At 41.1% G+C, this 22,872-nt stretch overlaps 1 protein-coding gene across 3 annotated transcripts in view; it reads right to left on the bottom strand.

Annotated features, from left to right (window-relative positions):
* Positions 1-5,731: 5,731 nt before the first annotated feature.
* Positions 5,732-22,872, bottom strand: part of LOC118391100 (AP-2 complex subunit beta) — a 67,043-nt gene continuing 49,902 nt past the window's right edge. For all 3 annotated transcript variants that reach the window (XM_035782124.2, XM_035782125.2, XM_035782123.2), the window contains 2 exons: positions 12,882-13,036; positions 5,732-7,713 (listed from right to left, as the gene is read on the bottom strand). In XM_035782124.2, coding sequence (XP_035638017.1) covers positions 7,639-7,713; positions 12,882-13,036 — 230 coding nt within the window. In that variant the 3' untranslated portion in view covers positions 5,732-7,638. The remainder of the gene's footprint in view (positions 7,714-12,881; positions 13,037-22,872) is intronic.

Raw genomic sequence — 22,872 nt, 5'->3', positions numbered from 1 at the left:
GTTAACACAGTGTCCAAAGAAGGGCCAGAGGTATACAGAATAATAGGCTACACTGATAACTTGTGCTTGGCTGCCAAAAGCTTAGGTCTCCCCATAATAGATAAATGGATGAAGAGTGATCTTAATCATTATTTTAGCGATCCATCCATGTTAGATGTCATTCCAAATAACAATGCCCCTCATCCTGCTGAACTTGACTGTGTTTATGGATGAGAAAGTGAATTTGCCATTTCCAAAAAGGGGTTGGTCTCTCCAACCCTGTTCGCGGAGATCAACCATCATATAGGTTTTCACTCCAACCCTGATCTAGTGTATCTGATTCAACAATTAGCTGGTTGATAAACTGAATCAGGTTAGTTACAACTGGGGTTGGAGAGAGAACCTACAGGAAGGTAGCTCTCTAGGAACAGGGTAAGAGAGTTCTGACCTAGGACATCAACAGCCACCCATTAAATATGCTATAGGCAATACTTTGTAAATGCACATTTAGGCCTAATTAAACTGATTCATTTTGCGATGTTCAACTTCAATTCACTGGCACTATGAAGAATAGCTTGGCTATACTCATTGATAACCTAATATATACTTTAATATACTTTTAGTGAATGTACGGGGCATTGCTAGATACAGATGACCAATATATAGCCTATGCACAGTTGACTGTCTCTCTGCCTGCCCCGATCCTCTCTCTCCCTCGCCTGCTTCTCTTTCTCTTCGCTATGAAAAACGCTTCTGTGTGTTTGGTCTTCGGTCTGTTGTGTTGAATAGCTCAGCCTACTCACTGATAGCCCCTACTTTAGTGAACTGGCGCTAGACATTGCAAGCCAATAAATTGCGATAGCCTATATATTTTGATTACCGATGCACAGTTCTGAGTGTCTGTCTGGTGGCCGACATGCCTTGCTGTGCCCCTCCCATCTCTCTCTCTCTCTCCCTCCCTCGCTAGCTCGCTCTTTCATTGCTGTGAAAGATGCGACAGTTTGTGTTCTCCAAGTAGACTACGGAAAATAGTTTCCTCAGTTGCAGAAATACTGAACCGTAGGAGTCGATTCCGAAGCTTTGACACCCAGAAATGGGAGTCCACGGGTAAGGACTCAAGGAATCGATTATTTTGGAGTCGACTCCCCACCACATAACGCATATCATGCGATGTAGCTAGCCAGTTAATGTGAACCAAAGATCGTCTATTATATTGACAAGATAGTCAAGTGACCGCTCTAACAATTGAATTACATGTCCTCATAGATGGAAAGCAGGCTGAAGGAGGCGAGATCAAATGGAACCATTCTAGCTAATGAGAGGGGAGATATGCTTGTAAACAACAGGCCATAGGTAGGCCCTAACGGATAATCAACAAGGGGCTATGCGTTCATATGGAAAATAATGAACGATGTGGAGGGTGTGTTCCACGATGGGCTAATAAGCATTTATGTTGATCAAATTCGACTCACTAACCACGTTTCCATCCACAGTTTTTATGCGAGTAAGGTCATACCATGACAGCTGTGATGGAAACAGGTAGTTTCAGTAAAATTTTAGAAATGCAGACATATATAATTTGTTTGTTCGACATGGTGGGATCTTTGTGTCAGCAAAATGAATTATGCAAGAAATGGTGGTGGAAATGCCTTAATGTGCAAATATTGATATAATAACCATCATATCAAAGTAACCTTGGAGTCACACAATGATATGTACTCAAGTAGTAGACAATGGACCTGATCGGACAGCTCAGAGCCTCTGCTCTTTTCTGTCCATAAGAAACAATTGGATTGGTGGAAGAGGCAGGGCAGGCCAGGAGCAAGGAAGGAGGGTGATATGGTGTGGTCCTCATACTTTTACGAGGTTCTACCGACTAGATGTCACTGCACCTTCATTAGCGCATACTGTCCTCAGTGTTGGGGCATCTGAGAATTGATATGTGGGACTGCCTGGCTTCGGAGAGCATGTGCGATATGGGAGTTGGCCATATCACACTGTGAGATATCAAACTAATAATTGAAAGAGAACTTATGGTTACATGCGTAACCCCAATTCTCTGATATTATGAGTGAGACATTTCACATCATTCCCCTACTCGCAAGAGTATGAGGAAGTTCTCCATGCTCGAGAAAGATCAGAGGGTGGGAGAGTGGCTCTTTAGTATGAGGGGAAGGGCTCCCTCATTCGCCACTATTATTGGTTCTTCGAGTTACTGAGAGATTCTGGTGAATACCACAGTGAGATATCTCACTGATAATATTAGAAAACTGGGGTTACGCAAGTAACCTTAAATTAATCTGTTGACTTCAAAACAATATTACATTTCTGTAAACGAGTAAGTCAAACTAGTTATACATTTTTTTTTAAATTCTCTATTCCATTGAACAGTTTCAGTTTATGTGACCATAAAACCGTGTCGAGATGTGATGAGAAATCTCTGGTGCATTGAAAGGTCAATTTTCACTCGACTTGATATGGTGTGTGTGTCACGACTTCCACCAAAGTCGGCTCCTCTCCTTGTTCGGGCGGCGTTCAGCGATCGACCTCACCGGCTTTCTAGCCATCCCCGCTCCATTTCTCATATATCCATTTGTTTTGTCTTGTTCCATTACACACCTGGTTTTCATTCCATAATTACTGCATGTATTTAGTCCTCTCTTCCCCACCATGTATTTGTGTGTAATTGTTTATTGTTATGTGGATTTTGTCAGGCGCTATACTTTTGCTATGTTCTGTGTTTTTGGCACGTTATTGTTCTTATGTGCTGTCATTTTGGGACCGGAATTAAAGTGTGCCTGTTTATTACACTCTGCTCTCCTGCATCTGACTTCGCCTCCCGTACACACCCCTGACAGTGTGGTCCTCCCACTATGACTCTTCAAACCATGCAGTTTATTAGGCTACAGATTAAATAAATTATGAACTTCACAGTAAATATCAAGGGTCTTATTCTGGTGGCATGATGATCGATGCTTGACTGTCGTTTGACAAATCAATTACTCTCGCTTATCCATAATAGTCTCATAATGTAAACTAGCCTACAAGCACAGCCTACCAGGACCTAGTTTGGGAAACCCTAGGCTAGAGCGCATGTGCCAAGACCAGAGTAGGCACATATGTTATTCAACGCAACAGTTTTTGTGACAAAACTATCGGTAGAGTTGAACTTTAGATTTTAATACGGTACATGAAAACATGTGAAAAAGTCCATTGGATGGAAACACACCACTGGTGGGAAAATTAATATATTATCTTTGTGCAGATTTTTATATATTCGCATGAAAATCTGTCACCAATTGGATGGAAATCTAGCTATAAATCAGGTTTTCATCCAAACTTTTTATGAAAGTGTATTTAACTAGGAAAGTCAGTTAAGAACAAATTCTTATTTACAATGATGGCCTACCCCGGGCCAAACCCTAACCTGGACAACACTGGGCCAATTGTGCGCCGCCCTATGGGATTCCCTATTACGGCCGATTGTGATACAGCTTGGAATCGAACCAGGGTCTGTAGTGACGTCTCTCGCACTGAGATGCAGTGGCTTAGACCGCTGCGCTCCGAGTGCCTGCTAAAAAGGTTTTCGCCTGTGTTGCAGACGGCTATATCGGTCTGCTAATATACTACATGATTCCATATGTGTTATTTCATCATTTTGATGTTTTCACTATTATTCTACAATGTAGAAAATATAAAAAAAATAAAGAAAACCCTTGAATGAGTAGATGTGTCCAAACTTTTAACTGGTACTGTATATATTTATATATATATTTTTTAAATACATTCTTTAAACAAAAGTAGTGCACTGGGCCTGGGCCTCCAGTACTCTGCTGCCTGTGACTGGAACGAATTGCAAAAATCGCTGAAGTTGGAGACTTTTATCTCCCTCTCCAACTTCAAACATCAGCTATCCGAGCAGCTAACCGATCGCTGCAGCTGTACATAGTCTATAGGTAAATAGCTCACCCTTTTTCACCTACCTCATTCCCATACTGTTTTTATACTGTTTTTATTTATTTACTTTTCTGCTCTTTTGCACACCAATATCTCTACCTGTACATGCCCATCTGATCATTTATCACTCCAGTGTTAATCTGCAAAATTGTATTATTCGCCTACCTCCTCATGCCTTTTGCACACATTGTATATAGACTGCCCATTTTTTCTACTGTGTTATTGACTTGCTAATTGTTTACTCCATGTGTAACTCTGTGTTGTCTGTTCACACTGCTATGCTTTATCTTGGCCAGGTCGCAGTTGCAAATGAGAACTTGTTCTCAACTAGCCTACCTGGTTAAATAAAGGTGAAATAAAAAATAAAAATAAAAATAGTATTAAAGGCCCAGTGCACTACTTTTGTTTAAAAAATGTATTAAAAATAATATATATATATATAAATATATACAGTACCAGTTAAAAGTTTGGACACATCTACTCATTCAAGGGTTTTCTTTATTTTTTAAATATTTTCTACATTGAAGAATAATAGTGAAAACATCAAAGTTATGAAATAACACATATGGAATCATGTAGTAATCAAAAAAAGTTTAAACAAATTGAAATATATTTTATATTTGAGATACTTCAAAGTAGCCACCCTTTGCCTTGATGACAGCTTTGCACACTCTTGGCATTCTCTCAACCAGCTTCATGAGGAATGTTTTTCCGGCAGTCTTGGAGTTCCCACATATGCTGAGCACTTGTTGGCTGCTTTTCCTTCATTCTGCTGTCCAACTCATCCCAAACCATCTCAATTGGGTTGAGGTTGGGTGATTGTGGAGGCCAGGTCATCTGATGCAGCACTTCATCACTCTCCTTCTTGGTCAAATAGCCCTTACACAGCCTGTAGGTGTGTTTTGGGTCGTTGTCCTGTTGAAAAACAAATTATAGTCCCAGTAAGCGCAAACCAGATGGGATGGCATATCACTGCAGAATGCTGTGGTAGCCATGCTGGTTAAGTGTGCCTTAAATTCTAAATAAAGCACAGACAGTGTCACCAGCAAAGCACCATCACACCTCCTCCATGCTTCATGTTGGGAACCACACATGCGGAGGTCATCCGTTCACCTACTCTGAGTCTCACAATGACACGATCTCAAATCTCAAATTTGGACTCATCAGACCAAAGGACATACTTCCACATGTCTAATGTCCGTTGCTTGTGTTTCTTGGCACAAGCAAGTCTCTTCTTCTTATTGGTGTCCTTTAGTTATGGTTTCTTTGCAGCAATTTGACCATGAAAGCCTGATTCATGCAGTCTCCTCTGAACAGTTGATGTTGAGATGTGTCTGTTACTTGAACTCTGTGAAGCATTTATTTGGGATGCAATCTGAGGTGCAGTAATCTCTGCAGCAGAGGTAACTTTGGGTCTTCCTTTCCTGTGGCGGTCCTGGTGAGAGCCAGTTTCATCATAGCGCTTGATGGTTTTTGTGACTCAACTTGATTTGTTTAACACTTTTTTGGTTACTACATGATTCTGTATGTGTTATATCATTTGTTTGATGTCTTCACATTATTCTACAATGTAGTGTGAAAATGCCTACCCTCCAAAGGAAAAAAAACCCACCTAAAACATCAGTAGCATCTCAAGGGAAATAAGCTTTGATTCTGAACGAGTCTCACTGTATTCTGAGCATCTGTGGACTACACACTGCTATGGCTGGCCTTTGGCTGTGTGTCATACACTGGTCATTTTACCTCTGGTGTGATTATGGATTGTGAACAAATGAGTTAAACATCAGGCACTGCATACGTTTATACCGGACATTTTATTGAAATAATAGAGGATACAGTGCCACCTTGACGATGAAGAGTGATGCAGTATCAATAGGTTAGCTTGAGGAGAAGAATCATATTACTTCTTACTACAGCCGTTCTTTAGGCTTATTCCTGGTTGCTGGGCTTATAAGTACATTACATATTTTTTCTCAAACAAGTTCTGGATGGGAAAGCTACACCCAAATACACCTTTATAATATCTTGCTTGGGATACATGCAGTCAAATTCTGGGCAAAGATAAGACCATCCCCTGTAGCCAAGTGTTGTTTTGAGAATGAGGAAAACAGACAGCAAAGATTTTTTGGGGAGCAATGGACACCGCAGGTTTACAGGCACATCAGCATGTGGCAACAATAAAATTAGAAAGCTGAAGTCACAAACACAATTGGTACCCTTCAGACTGCACTTTACATTGACTTCAATAAAAATAATTAATAAAATGATAAACAATGTTTGAGCTCAACTACCAGAGGTCTAGCAAGCATGGTTAGTCATAGAGATATGGCATATTAAAATCACATCAGTTTGTATACATTTATTAATACAACTTCCACAAGGACTTGGTACATAACTGGAATATAGCGCCAACGTTTTTCTGTTATGGAATACAAGCACACTAATTCTGGGTTACAAGGTAGTAATATAATAATCATCTTTCATTAGTCGTACAGAACTTTAGGTCTACAAACTACACCACGTCACTGCACAGTATAATCATAGAAGGGGGACCCTGGTCATTAGGTGGCCTGCAAGCACTACATAGCCTCCATGTTTAGGATAAAGCAATGCCAGGGAGGTGATTTTAACTGCAGAACACCACAAACACGTACAGTAGGTATGTAATTGATGACAGTATGGGGTTGTTATCTACTATGAAAATAGCAACTGATATTGACCCTGGCTTTGGGTTTGACCCAAGGTTTAGGGTTTAGTTTTGTTTGGAGGAACAGCTGCAAATGGAATATCAATAACTATCTTACATATAAAGAATAACAAATAATCTCATTGGAATCAACATAAAATGATTACAGTATAACAGAATGGACAACTCATGCCACACTCACAATTGGCATAATAATTAATACTGCAACACAAAATCAGTAAAGGGACATGGATTATTGGAAATCTAGGAATGACTATAACTGTGTTTGATGGCTGCTGCAGGTCGAGCAATCAGAAAAGCGTTGAGAAGCTTGAAATGATCAGCTACCTGCAAGTATCAATAAAAAAGAACAATGGCACAGACTGGAGCAAACAAGTAATAATAGCCATCATAAATAGTGGTCAGCATAGTGGTTACTAAAATGAGTAGAGAATGACATCCACTAATGCATTAAAATTATGGCCGCCTGACAATTTCATGTTCCCTGTTCCTGCTCGTCCTCTCACTACTACTCACTATCTTGGCCCAGAATGGTACTTGTTGCATCATGGAGACATACTGTAGCAACTGGTTCAACTGGAAACGTCCACCCCAGTAAGGCCTGGAAGATGGCACCAAATCAAGTATCTCTTGTGGAACGGTTGGGAAAGTAGGAAAAGTACCATGGAAGCAGAACAAGCATAAACAATAGACACAAAACATATATGATATTACACTTTCAAATATTGGCAATACAGTACAAAGAGGTGGGACCGATGGCTTAGTGAACATGAAAGATTTCTTCTTCTTTTTGGAGAGCTTCACCATCAACCACGTTTTACGACATTAAGACATTTAGTTTAGGATGGAGTGGAGCTGTCACATTCTCCCATGGAGGTAAAGATGGTGGAGAGGAATGAGGGAAAGGAATAATACATGACTAAAACGCTAACAGCTGCTGTTTGTTCATGGGGCGAGGTGTGGAGTGGAGGGTGGTGAGTGGACGGACGGAAGGTTCAGTTCTTCAGGACTGAGTCGTACACCTGGTAGACATACTGGGTCACCTCAGGAGCCCGGCACTTCAAGGACAGCTGGAAGAGAGGATAGGAAAAACTATAGGTTACATTTCAGCTCAATAAGTCTGAGTACATTTCACCTTCTCTACTGCACAACAGTTTAATTGCTTTTTGGCAATTATCCCAGAGAAGTTATATGACTACAGACCCGTAGCACTCACGTCCATAGCTATGAAGTGCTTTGAAAGGCTGGTAATGGCTCACATCAACACCATAATACCAGAAACCCTAGACCCACTCTAATTTGCATACCGCCCAAACAGATCCACAGATGATGCAATCTCTATTGCACTCCACACTGCCCTTTTCCACCTGGACAAAAGGAACACTTATCTATTCATTGACTACAGCTCAGTGTTCACCACCATAGTACCCTCAAAGCTCATCACTAAGCTAAGAACCCTGGGACTAAACACCTCCCTCTGCAACTGGATCCTGGACTTCCTGACGGGCCGCCCCCAGGTGGTAAGGTTAGGTCGCAACACATCTGCCACGCTGATCCTCAACACTGGAGCTCCCCAAGGGTGCGTGCTCAGTCCCCTCCTGTACTCCCTGTTCACCCATGACTGCATGGCCAGGCACGACTCCAACACCATCATTAAGTTTGCAGACGACACAACAATGGTAGGCCTGATCACCAACAACGACGAGACAGCCTATAGGGAGGAGGTCAAAGACCTGGCCGGGTGGTGCCAGAATAACAACCTATCCCTCAACGTAACCAAGAGTAAGGAGATGATTGTGGACTACAGGAAAAGGAGGACCGAGCACGCCCCCATTCTCATCGATGGGGCTTTAGTGGAGCAGGTTGAGAGTTTCAAGTTCCTTGGTTGCAAATTAGAATGGTCTAAACACACCAAGACGGTTGTGAAGAGAGCATGACAAAGCCTATTCCCTATCAGGAAACTAAAAAGAATTGGCATGGGTCCTGAGATCCTCAGTCATAGACTGTTCTCTCTACTACCGCAAGGCAAGCGGTACCGGAGTGCCTAGTCTAGGACAAAAAGGCCTCTCAACAGTTTTTACCCCCAAGCCATAAGATTGCTGAACAGGTAATCAAATGGCTACCCGGACTATTTGCATTGTGTGCCCCCCCCAAACCCTCTTTTACGCTGCTGCCACTCTCTGTTTATCATATATGCATAGTCACTTTAACTATACATTCATGTACATACTGCCTCAATTGGCCTGGCCAACCAGTACTCCCGCACATTGGCTAACCGGGCTATCTGCATTGTTTCTCGCCACCCGCCAACCCCTCTTTTACGCTACTGCTACTCTCTGTCCATCATATAGGCATAGCCACTTTAACCATATCTACATGTACATACTACCTCAATAAGCCTGACTAACCTGTAGCCTCTACTTTTATAGCCTCGCTACTGTATATAGCCTCGATACTGTGATTTTCCACTGTCTTTTTACTGTTGTTTTTATTTCTTTACTTACCTATTGTTCTCCTAATACCTTTTTTGCACTATTGATTAGAGCCTGTAAGTAAGCATTTCACTGTAAGGTCTACACCCGTTGTATTCAGCGCACGTGACAAATAAACCTGGATTTGATGAATACAAATGAACAAAGTTAAATAAAATTGAAATTATATTTTCTCTAAACGATTTGAGGGAGTGCGCACATGCGGCTATTCTGTGTTGAGCGGTTAACAAAGAAATAGGTATTCCTATATGCTTAATTTAGAGTTAATAATATAACTTTAGTTCTACAAACGTTGGGATCTATGTTTTGATTTTTAATACATTATAAGGCTGCATGATGCCGATTTTAAATTTTTATTTTTTGCTCAGGCAAAATTTGACAAGCACTTAATCATGCCAAGAATTTCACACCGGCATCCCTTTGTGTGGCCGTAATGCACTATTAAAAAAAAGCATTTTGCGTGGCCGTTGTGCCCTTCTTCCTGAGCGCCGCTCACTCCATCACGTGATCGGGTCTTTCTCACAGGCTACAAGTGAAGATAGATACATTGGGGACGCAACTTCGTGCATCCTTACCAAACTCCAAGGTGTATATTAAAGATATTGGAAGAAATGTTCACATTTGCTTTTCGTCAGCCAACAAGATGAGTAGACCTAAAGAACAGCAAAAGCATTAGCCTATGTCAATCTACTATCCCCCATAGAACAAAGGTCGACCTATTCTATTTTATGCGAGAAATAAATATACCAAACGTCTGGAACATATAAAATAAACAGAAGTTTAAAAAAAATACATAAATAAAAAAAGACAACTAATAAATAAATAAAAACAAATAGAAAAATAACAAATATTTAAGGAGCAACAATAAAATAACAGTAGTGAGACTATATACAGGGGTTACCGGTACAGAGTCAATATGAGGGGGCACCGGTTAGTCGAGGTAATTGAGGTAATATGTACATGTAGGTAGAGGTAAAGTGATTAGGCATGGATAATAAACAGAGTAGCAGCAGCTTAAAAATGGGGGTGGGGGCAATGCAGATAGTCTGGGTAGCCATTTGATCAGCTGTTCAGGAGTCTTACGGCTTGGGGGTAGAAGCTGTTAAGAAGTCTTTTTGACCTAGACTTGGCGCGCCGGTACCGCTTGCTGTGCAGTAGCAGAGAGAACAATCTGTGACTAGGGTGGCTGGAGTCTTTGGCAATTTTTAGAGCCTTCCTCTGACACTGCCTGGTATAGAGGTCCTGGATGGCAGGAAGTTGGCCCCAGTGATGTACTGGGCCGTACGCACTACCCTCTGTAATGCCTTGCAGTCGGAGGCAGTGCAGTTGCCATACCAGGCAGTGATGCAACCAGTCAGGATGCTCTCGATGGTGCAGCTGTCAAACCTTTTGAGGATCTGAGGACCCATGGCCAATCTTTTCAATCTCCTGAGGGGGAAAAGGCATGGTCGTGCCCTGTTCACAACTGTCTTGGGTGTTTGAACCATGATAGTTTGACGGTGATGTGGACAGCAAAGGAACAATTATATGCTTCAAGCATTGCGCTGTTTATGACTTCAAGTCTATCAACTCCCGAGATTAGGCTGGTGTAACCGATGTGAAATGGCTAGCTAGTTAGCGGGGTGCGCGCTATTAGCGTTTCAAACGTCACTCGCTCGGAGACTTGGAGTAGTTCTCCTTGCTCTGCAAGGGCCGCGGCTTTTGTGGAGCGATGGGTAACGATGCCTTGAGGGTGGCTGTTGTCGATGTGTTCCTCGTTCGAGCCCAGGTAGGGGCGAGGAGCGAGACGGAAGCTATACTGTTACACTGACAATACTAAAGTGCCTATAAGAACAACCAATAGTCAAAGGTATATGTAATACGAATGGTATAGAGAGAAATAGTCCTATAATTCCTATAATAACCTCAACCTAAAACTTCTTACCTGGGAATATTGAAGACTCATGTTAAAAGGAACCACCAGCTTTCATATATGTTCTCATGTTCTGAGCAAGGAACGTAAACGTTAGCTTTTTTTACATGGCACATATTGTACTTTTACTTTCTTCTCCAACACTTTGTTTTTGCATTATTTAAACCAAATTGAACATGTTTCATTATTTATTTGAGGCTAAAATGATTTAATTGATGTATTATATTAAGTTAAAATAAAAGTTTATTCACTATTCTCCATACGTAGAATGTATGCACACATGACTGTAAGTCGCTTTGGATAAAAGCGTCTGCTAAATGGCATATATATACTATTGTTGTAATTGTCATTATTACAAATAAATATATTTAAAAAATAAATAATAATAATACAAGTGTCCATTAATCGGCATTGGCTTTTTTTGGTCCTCCAATAATCGGTATCGGTGTTGGAAAATCATTATTGGTCGACCTCTAGTACGACTATGATTCGTTTCTTATGCTGGGCATCATGCTCTTTTGCACACCAGTATCTCTACTTGCACATGACCATCTGATCATTTATCACTCCAGTGTTAATCTGCAAAATTGTAATTATCCGCCTACCTACCATGCCTTTTGCACACAATGTATATAGACTATTTTTTTCTTTCTACCGTGTTATTGACTTGTTTATCGTTTACTCCATGTGTAACTCTGTGTTGTCTGTTCACACTGCTATGCTTTATCTTGGCCAGGTCGCAGTTGTAAATGAGAATTTGTTCTCAACTAGCCTACCTGGTTAAATAAATGTGAAATAAAAAAATAAAAAAAATTCACAAGTGATAATATATAATTCACAAGATATAGGCTAATATTGTCACCCATCAGACTATTCTTGCTTTAATCTTGTCTTTAAATATCCTAAATAGCATGGGTGAAATTTGTTTTGATTTTGAATGGACCATTATTATGCACCTGTATTGAAACAGGGTCAGCGGGAAAAAACACATGTCATCTATGCACTTAAATAGCAAATGGAGGATGCTTTTCCCCGTTTATTTTCATGCCAGCCAGGTAGGCTATATACTCTTGTTGTAAATATAAACAATGTGCTTAATATTAGGAAAGTTGAGAAATAAATATAGTAGGCCTAGGCAATAGAAAGCTGGTTCTCCTATTTTTATTAGAGGTCATCATTTACCGTGACTAAATGGTGACCTGGAATTTTACTGCCTTCATGACTCGTGACCGCCAGTGTGGCAGTAATACAGCCCTAGACCTGACCATGCCTGTATTTAGGAGCTATTTTGCAGTGTTACATGGGTCTTTTGACCTTGTTCATAGCCAATCTAGAGGAGCAAAAGTTAACCAAGCAGCACATCTGCTGCCGAGGTCACCCATTACTCTGCCAGAGCACATGTCATTCCCAATGAGTCCTCAATGATGAACAGGTTCCTTCAAACATATGATAAGGGAACAGGATATACCCGGGTGTGTAAAACAAAGGTTGATAACTTGTATTACTTCCATAAACCATCTCTAGGTACCACTTCCTGGATGTAACATGCACTTCATTACAGGGGAGTGTAGCGAAGGTGCTGTCTCAGTGAGAAGGGCTATCAATTATTTCCTGGGTTCAAACATTCCCTTAAAGACTAAGTCTACTCATGAAGGTCACGCAATGACTACAGCGTTTACAAAACACAAAAGTGTTTATTTGCCTGGTACTCTAGTGAGGGAAGGGTGGAAATATAAAGAGCCTTCTGCTTGGCACTTCAGACTTCTACTGACAAAAACAGTAAGTGACTTCTAAGTTCAGAATTAGGAGAGTTGAGGTTAGGCGGGTGTTTTACCGTGTAGTTGGGGTTGCCGGGTTGGATGCGGAGCTCAGCCAGGATCCAGATGCCATTGGTGAGCTTGAGTGACTGGTAGAGCATGTCCTGGCCCTCCACGTTCCTCTTGGCGATGGTGTAAATGTTGTCATTCTGCAGCTTCCCCGACACAGTGTCTGCAAGGTCACATTACATATGAGTCAGGTATATACTAGACGTGTGGATGTAAATTCTCAGTTTTTTCAGGATTTCTGGAGTCATGGGGGAATAGGCTGCGGGGGAATACTTAAAATGGGAATTTTGGGAAGATTTCAGGAATTTTCCAACCCTACTTTATGTGGAGATCAGCGCCACACAGGCAAAGCTTAGCCTCATGGGCTGTAGGCTATTCTACGGTCAACTACTGATAAGTGCACATTGGATAAGTGCATTCTCCATTGTAGTGCAGTTCACCAGTTGTAATTAATATATTTTTTACTGACAGTACTCATTGAGACATACACTTCTGAGAGGAGAGTTATCTATAGACTAAGGCATTGTGTTGTACAGTAGTAGCTTCATTTTTGGCAACTGCATTCTCTAGTCTAGGAACATGAGGTTTTTGCTTTATTACTAGGTATTGGGCTATATATGCAGTGGTTTCTACAGTTTCCATTGTTGGTTTGCAGCGTCATCTAAAAACAGGACTGAGGGACCCAATAAAACAAGAGAGAAGGAGATTGATTTAATGTAAGACAATAATGTAATAATGTAATAATAATAACAGTATGTGAAAAACCAACAACTAGGCCATTAGCTGCTTTCTGAGTCATATTAGACTACACACATTGCCATGACCTACATCAGCTGCCTATTCCTCTGTCCCAGTCAATCTGTACCCTGAAGGCAACTCTAATGGTTTCTCTGTGAGCCTCGCTAACTACTGGCAGTGGGGAGCAGCTCAGTATTATATCTACATTAGCTTCATGAAACAACTGCTGGAGCTTAGTCCCTCATTTGTGCCTCTAAGTGAAAAAAAAAAGTGTCCTGATCCAAGTCAGACTTTGAGGAAGAGGAACAGAGCTAGGGTAACTTCTAACAGTGCTGTGAACATTGAAGCAATACATTGAACGTCATGGATGTAATCTAGCCTGTAAGCTGTACTCTTATGTGGACTGTCAATATAGGGAGTAGCTACTACAACTTCCAGATCTCACATCTAGAGGTGGGGATATCACTATAGACACTATGTCTAATGGGCTTAAAACCATAGGTCAATGGACAAACTACCACTACCATAAAGTCTGACCCTGAGGCCCATGTCCCATTGTAGGTCCTGTCCTGAGCAATCGTCAGTGCCACTGCTCTCAGCCCTCAGTCACTCTGTTGTCTGGGGCAACCAGGCATGGTGTGGGCTATCATTAAAGAGCTTGTGTGAAGTCTCCTTTGGGGAAAGAGGGGGAGGGGTGAGGCGAAATGCCTTGAAAGGAGTCCTGAGAGGTAGGTGGTGGATGGAGAGAAGGAGAAAGACAAGTGTCAAAAAAGAAAGAAGCAGGACAAGTGACAGTGGGGGAATGAATTTCATCTCTCCTACAGCGCAGTGGAAAAGCTTCCTGTATGACTAGTCTCTATTATGTTACAGTCTGCAGGGAAGCTTCTAGTGGTCAAGGCTCCCAACTCCATACTGCTCTAACCATTTACCTTTGAGCAACACTTGTCAGTCATAGATGGTAAATGGTTGCTTTTTGTTACCCTACTTTGTTTGAATGTGAGATGCAACTTAAGTGGTGTTTGTATTTTTGTGTGGCCAATTAGTGCCTTGTAATTTTCAGGGCAAAAAAAAAAGTGAAATGTCTTGTCTTTTTCAGGGCAGAAAGGATGTCAGTTGTGTTTTAATAACAGCCTTTGAAACCATCCAACCAGTATCACAATGACATTCTATGTCCTCAGATGAACAAGGGAAACAAACATTGATTACTGGGAAAATGTTATATACATTAAAATGAAAAGTATGATTCAAGACCATTTAATGTGTTGAAAGATTACCTTAATTAGCTAGCTAGTATGTTGCCTACTTGGTGGCAAACATTTTGTATTTGCTATGCTATTATTCTCGCTTGCATGACTCATGGGTCTGCTGTGGCTGTGGAAAGAGCCTTGTTTTAAATTAGGCTACTGGAGAATTGTTTGTCACGCTACAAAGAAAGGATCTAAAAACAGAGGTGGTAACATAATAAGACTCTCCACATTTGACTGAGGAAAAATGTAGGCAGCAAAAGAAAATACATTTTCATAATCATCTTCCAGAGATATCTTCCAAAAATGTACACTACCGTTCAAAAGTTTGAGGTCACTTAGAAATGTCCTCGTTTTTGAAAGAAAAGCTTATTTTTTTGTCCATTAAAATAACATCAAATTGATCAGAAATACAGTGTAGACGTTGTCAATGTTGTAAATGACTATTGTAGTTGGAAACTGCTGATTTTTAATGGAATATCTATATAGGCGTACAGAGAACCATTATCAGCAACCATCACTCCTGCGTTCCAATGGCACGTTGTATTAGTTATTCAAGTTTATAATTTGAAAAGGCTAATTGATCATTAGAAAACCCTCCTGCAAATATGTTAGCACAGCTGAAAACAGTTGTGCTGATTAAAGAAGCAATAAAACTAGTCTTCTTTCGACTAGTTGAGTATCTGGAGCATCAGCATTTGTGGGTTCAATTACAGGCTCAAAATGGCCAGAAACAAAGAACTTTCTTCTGAAACGCATCAGTCTATTCTTGTTCTGAAAAATGAAGGCTATTCCATGTGTGAAATTGCTAAGAAACTGAAGATCTCATACAACGCTGTGTACTACTCCCTTCACATAACAGCACAAACTGGCTCTAACCTGAAAAGAAAGAGGAGTGGGAGAGGCCCTGGTGCACAACTGAGCAAGAGGACAAGTACATTAGTGTCTCTAGTTTGAGAAACAGATGCCTCACAAGTCCTCAACTGGCAGCTTCATTAAATAGTACCCGCAAAACACCAGTCTCAACATTAACAATGAAGAGGCGACTCCGGGATGCTGGTCTTCTAGGCAGAGTTGCAAAGAAAAAGACAAATCTCAGACTGGCCAATAAAAAGAAAAGATTAAGATGGACAAACGAACAGACACTGAACAGAGGAAAATAGTCTAATAAATGAAAAAAGCATCTAAAATCAACAATGTCATAATGTTCAATTAAAAGTAGACTCTGCGAAATTATGTTGCCTTGAGCAGCACTACAGATATTGCGATGTGCGAGATGCAAGTCTTCACTCCCACGCAGTATCTGCTTCACGCTGCTAGAGCCCAAAACAGTGTGGGAGTTTGGCCGCGAGCTTCATAGGGATGGGCATGAGTAATTGAGTACATGAACAGACGTCAAACGTCAATCTTTAACCAGAGATATACAGTGAGGGGAAAAAGTATTTGATCTCCTGCTGATTTTGTACATTTGCCCACTGACAAAGAAATGATCAGTCTATCATTTTAATGGTAGGTTTATTTGAACAGTGAGAGACAGAATAACAACAAAAAAATACAGAAAGACGCATGTCAAAAATGTTATAAATTGATTTGCATTTCAATGAGGGCAATAAGTATTTGACCCTCTCTCAATCAGAAAGATTTCTGGCTCCCAGGTATATTTTATACAGGTAACGAGCTGACATTAGGAGCACACTCTTAAAGGGAGTACTCATAATCTCAGCTTGTTACCTGTATAAAAGACACCTGTCCACAGAAGCAATCAATCAATCAGATTCCAAGCTCTCCACCATGGCCATAACCAAAGATCTCTTCGAATATGTCAGGGACAAGATTGTAGACCTACACAAGGCTGGAATGGGTTACAACACCATCGCCAAGCAGCTTGGTGAGGTGACAACAGTTTGTGCGATTATTCGCAAATGGAAGAAACACAAAAGAACTGTCAATCTCCCTCGGCCTGGGACTCCATGCAAGATCTCACCTCGTGGAGTTGCAATGATCATGAGAACGGTGAGGAATCAGCCCAGAACTACACGGGAGGATCTTGTCAATGATCTCAAGACAGCTGGGATCATAGTCACCAAGAAAACAATTGGTAACACACTACGCCGTGAAGGACTGAAATCCTGCAGCGCCCGCAAGGTCCCCCTGCTCAGGAAAGCACATATACATGCCCGTCTGAAGTTTGCCAATGAACATCTGATTGATTCAGAGGACAACTGGGTGAAAGTGTTGTGGTCAGATGAGACCAAAATGGAGCTCTTTGGCATCAACTCAACTCGCCATGTTTGGAGGAGGAGGAATGGTGCCTACGACCCCAAGAACACCATCCCCACCGTCAAACATGGAGGTGGAAACATTATGCTTTGGGGGTGTTTTTCTGCTTAGGGGACAGGACAACTTCACCGCATCAAAGGGACGATGGACGGGGCCATGTACCGTCAAATCTTGGGTAAGAACCTCCTTCCCTCAGCCAGGGCATCGAAAATGGTTTGTGGATGGGTATTCCAGCATGAGAATGACCCAAAACACACGGCCAAGGCAACAAAGAAGTGGCTCAAGAAGAAGCACATTAAGGTCCTGGAGTGGCCTAGCCAATCTCCAGACCGTAATCCCATAGAAAATCTTTAGAGGGAGCTGAATGTTCGAGTTGCCAAACGTCAGCCTCGAAACCTTAATGACTTGGAGAAGATCTGCAAAGAGGAGTGGGACCAAATCCCTCCTGAGATGTGTGCAAACCTGGTGGCCAACTACAAGAAACCTCTGACCTCTGTGAATTCCAACAAGGGTTTTGCCACCAAGTACTAAGTCATGTTTTGCAGCGGGGTCAAATACTTATTTCCCTCATTAAAATGCAAATCAATTTATAACATTCTTGACATGTGTTTTTCTGGATTTTTACGAATAAACCTACAATTAAAATTAGACGGATAATTTCTTTGTCAGTGGGCAAATGTACAAAATCATCAAGGGATCAAATACTTTTTTCCCTCACTATATATAGAGTACCAGTTAAAGGTTTGGACACCTACTCATTCAGGGGTGTTTTATTTTATTTTATACTATTTTCTACATTGTAGAATAATAGTGAAGACATCAAAACTATAAAATCACACATATGGAATCATGTAGTAAGCAAAAAAGTGTTAAACAAATCAAAGAATATTTAAGATTCTTCAAAATAGCCACCATTTGCCTTGAAAACAGCTTTGCACTCTTGGCATTCTCTCAACCAGCTTCATGCGGTAGTCATCTGGAATGCATTTCAATTAACAGGTGTTCCTTCTTAAAAAGTTAATTTGTGGAATTTATTTCCTTCTTAATGCGTTTGAGCCGATCAGATAGCTCTATTTGGGAAAAGACCAAGTCCATATTATGGCAAGAACAGCTCAAATAAGCAAAGAGAAACAACAGTCCATCATTACTTCAAGATCTTTGAAAGTTTCTTCAAGTGCAGTCGCAAAACCCATCAAGCACTATGATCAAACTGGCTCTCATGAGGCAGCCACAGGAAAGGAAGACCCAGAATTAACTCTGTTCCAGAGGATAAGTTCATTAGAGTTTACTGCACCTCAGATTGCAGCCCAAATAAATGCTTCACCGAGTTCAAGAAAGACACATCTCAACATCAACTGTTCAGAGGAGACTAGGGCTGCAAAGAAACCACTACTAAAGGATACCAATAATAAGAGACTTGCTCGGGCCAAGAAACAAGAGCAATGGACATTAGATCAGTGGAAATCTGTTCTTTGGTCTGTTGAGTCCAGATTTGAGATTTTTGGTTCCAACCACCGTGTCTTTGTGAGACGCAGAGTCGGTGAACGGGTTCTCTGCATGTGTGGTTCCCACCGTGAAGCATGGAGGAGGTGGTGTAATGGTGCTTTTTTGGTGACACTGTCTGTGATTTATATAGAATTCAAGGCACACTTAACCAGCATAGTTATTACAGAATTCTGCAGCGATAGGCCATCCCATCTGGTTTGCGCTTAGTGGGACTATAATATGTTTTTCAACACGACAATGACCCAAACACACCTCCAGGCTGTGTAAGGGCTATTTGACCAAGAAGAGTGATGGAGTGCTGCATCAGATGACCTGGTCTCCACAATCGCCCAACCTCAACCTAATTGAGATGGTTTTGGGATAAGTAGGACTGCAGAGTGAAGGAAAAGCAGCCAACATATGTGATCAGCATATGTTGGAACACCTTCAAGACTGTTGGAAATGCAGAAGCTGGTTGAGAGAAGCCCAAGAGTGTGCAGCGCTGTCATCAAGGCAAAGGGTGGCTACTTTGAAGAATCTACCATTTATTTAGATTTGTTTAACAGTTTTTTGGTTACTATGATTCCATATGAGTTATTTCATATTTTTAACGTCATCACTATTATTTTACAATTTAGAAAATAGTGAAAATAAAGAAAAACCTTTGAATGAGTAGGTACAGTTGAAGTCAGAAGTTTACATACACCTTGGAGTCATTAAAACTTGTTTTTCAACCACTCCACACATTTTCTGTTAACAAACTATAGGTTTGGAAAGCTGGTTAGGACTTCTATTTTGTGCATGACAGTAATTTTCCAACAAATGTTTACAGACAGATTATTTATTTCCTTTATTTCACATCTATCACTCCAGTGTTAATTTGCTAAACTGTAATTACTTCGCTACTATGGCCTATTTATTGCCTTACCTCCTTACTCCATTTGCATACACTGTAAATAGACTTTTCTATAGTGTTATTGACTGTACTTTTGTTTATCCATGTGTAACTCTGTTTTATGTCACACTGCTTTGCTTTATCTTGGCCAGGTCGCAGTTGTAAATGAGAACTTGTTCTCAACTGGCCTACCTGGTTAAATAAAAATAAAACAAAAAAACACACATTTTTATTTATTTCACTGTATCACAATTCCAGTGGGTCAGATGTTTACATGCACGAAGTTGATTGTGCCTTTAAACAGATTGGAAGATTCCAGAGAATGATGTCATGACTTTAGAAGCTTCTGATAGGCTAATTGACATCATTTGAGTCAATTGGAGGGGTACCTGTGGATGTATTTCAAGGCCGACCTTCAAACTCAGTGCCTCTTTGCTTGACATCATGGTAAAATCGAAAGAAATCAGCCAAGACCTCAAAAATAATTGTAGACCTCCACAAGTCTGGTTCATCCTTGGGAGCAATTTCCAAATGCCTGAAGGTACCACATTAATCTGTACAAACAATAGTACGCAAGTATATACACCATGGGACCACGCAGCCGTCATACCGCTCAGGAAGGAGACGCGTTCTGTCTCCTAGAGATGAACGTACCTTGGTGCGAAAAGTGCAAATCAATCCCAGAACAACAGCAAGGGACTGGAGAAAACAGGTACAAAAGTATCTATAGCCACAGTAAAACGAGTCCTATATCGACATAACCTGAAAGGCCGCTCAGCTAGGAAGAAGCCTCTGCTCCAAAACCACCATAAAAAAGCCTGACTACGTTTTGCAACTGCACATGGGGACAAAGATCGTACTTTTTGTGTCCTCTGATCTGATGAAACAAATGGGTCTTCCAAATGGACAATGACCCCAAGCATACTTCCAAAGTTGTGGCAATATGTCTTAAGGACAACAAAGTCAAGGTATTGGTGTGGCACAACGCCCTGACCTCAATCCCATAGAAAATGTGTGGGCAGAACTGAAAAAGTGTGTGAGAGCAAGAGAGGCCTACAAACCTGACTCAGTTACACCAGCTCTGTCAGGAGGAATGGGCCAAAACTCACCCAACTTATTGTGGGAAGCTTGTGGATGGCTACCCAACACATTTTACCCAAGTTAAACAATTTAAAAGCAATTCTACCAAATACTAATTGAGTGTATGTAAACGTCTGACCCACTGGGATTTGATGACTTTGTGGTTTGATGGTTTCAAAAGGTCACCTGCAGTACCACCTGTCCAGGTTGGTAAATAAAACCCTGCATATAGACTAAACAATAACTAAAGCTACTTCCCTCCAATATAACTTTCCCAAAACAAGGACGGCCCTTTATCTGCCCTGTAATTGGCTCAACGTGTTAGATCTGTGAAAGGAGAGGATAGTAGTAGTAAGTGTGATTCAGACATGAGCTCCGTGAGGACAATAGGCCTGATATATTACCAAATAATATTTTAGGATAACAAAAACACCAACAAGTCACCGAACACAAGCACACCCAGAGATGTCATATCTTTCAAAAACTGACTGAGCATATCAGGAGCAAAAGGTTTTTCTATTGGCCTCATAGGTTAATGGATGTCATTTGTCCATTTTACTTGCGTCAAAAGTTGAAATAAGTTAAACTTTTGACAGCTAGGCAGATGCATAGAGCGCTCTTCATGCATTTCCTCCTTCTCTGCATGCTTTCTCTTCATCAAATTACATCTCCTTCCACTGAATCACCAGCACTCAATCGAGAGGAAACAACACCAACTCGACACTGTCCTTCACTTGTGCTCGAAGCAGTTAAAAAAAGGACAAAAGATCTTATCCCATTGTACTCTTGGTAACTTAAACACAATGGAGTGGTTAAAACCACACTAAGCTGCAATTTCAACATCACCTAACAAATGTCCTTTGACATAAAAAAAGAATACAGGAAGCTAGATTGTTGATGAGACTCAATTGTCTTTTTATCATTTGTGTTTGTGCCTGATTACTGTAGATGACTGTGTGGTGTGTATGTCATCCACAAATATTAGCAGCATTGTGGATCAACTCATGTCCTCACGCTTTAAGACTGAATCACGCAAGGTTACATTTTTAAAGCATAGCGTGAATAGCTCCGATGATGGACATTTGAGCCGTACTGCTTGAAAGCCTTGTGTTTCTCGATAGGCTGGGTTTCAGTACAGTCAGGGTTAGGAGGGTGAAAGATGACCCTCTCCAACACAAACACAGTGTACATTTTCATTCTAGATCTGTATTAGTGTTTTCATACCATTGAGCAGTGGGAGGAAAACCCCACAGATAAAAATAGTGACAGCCCTTAGAGCAGACATGGGCAAACTACGGCCCGCGGGCCACATACGCCCCGTTAGGCTTTTTAATCCGGCCCGCCGAACTTGTCCAAATTATAGTAATAACCTCCTTTTTTCCCCTTTCCCTGCAATGCCCACGTTTCCCCAATAGATGGCGCACTCAAAACACATTGACCGTTGTTGGAGTGGCGCGTATTTCTCTTTATTTCACTTTAATTTTCACTTCGTTTCACGTCACCATTAAGCCCTTCTGTGAAAATGAGCGGACCAAAGAGAAGGAAAGTGGACAGCGAATGCCGAGTGTTTAATAAGGAGTGGACAACAAAATACTTCTTCACTGAAGTCCGATCAACGGCTGTATGTCTGATATGCCAAGAAGCTGTTGCGGTTTTCAAAGAGTACAATATCAACCGTCACTTTGCCACGAAGCATGCAAACTATGCTAGCAAGCAGTCAACACAAGAACGGGCGGCTACTGCTCAGAGGTTGGCAGCTAATTTACAGAGTCAACAGAACTTTTTTCACCGACAAACTGCAATTCAAGAGTCAGGTACCAAGGCAAGTTATTTGCTGGCATTCAAATTAGCAAAGGCTAGCAAGCCTTTCTCCGAAGGCGAGTTTTTGAAAGAGTGCATGGCTCGACCTACGTGTGTGAGCAGACGTTTAGCGTCATGAAAATCAACAAAGCCCATCACAGATCCAAGTTAACTGACCAACACCTCAGATCTGTCCTGAGAATTGCCACAACAAAACTAACTCCAGACTTTGATGCACTGGCAAAAAAGGGAGACCAACAACACTGTTCCCACTGAAATGGTGAGTTTTTCTGCTGTATTATGAAAAATGCATATGGAAAGTTTGGAAGTGCGTCTTTTAATTAAGAGCAATGCGCATTTAAGCACAGCAGCGGTACAGTAGCTTAATTAACACGCCGCACATCGCTCTTAATTTAAATTTAAATTTTCAGCTGCAGGTAGGATATTTAATACAGCCTATGTCTGTGTGCTTGGCAA

This window comes from Oncorhynchus keta, chromosome 12 (genome assembly GCF_023373465.1).
Source record: "Oncorhynchus keta strain PuntledgeMale-10-30-2019 chromosome 12, Oket_V2, whole genome shotgun sequence".
Lineage (NCBI taxonomy): Eukaryota > Metazoa > Chordata > Actinopteri > Salmoniformes > Salmonidae > Oncorhynchus > Oncorhynchus keta.
The sequence above is the reverse complement of the archived record's forward strand: the minus strand, read 5'-3'. Positions and strand labels throughout refer to the sequence as shown.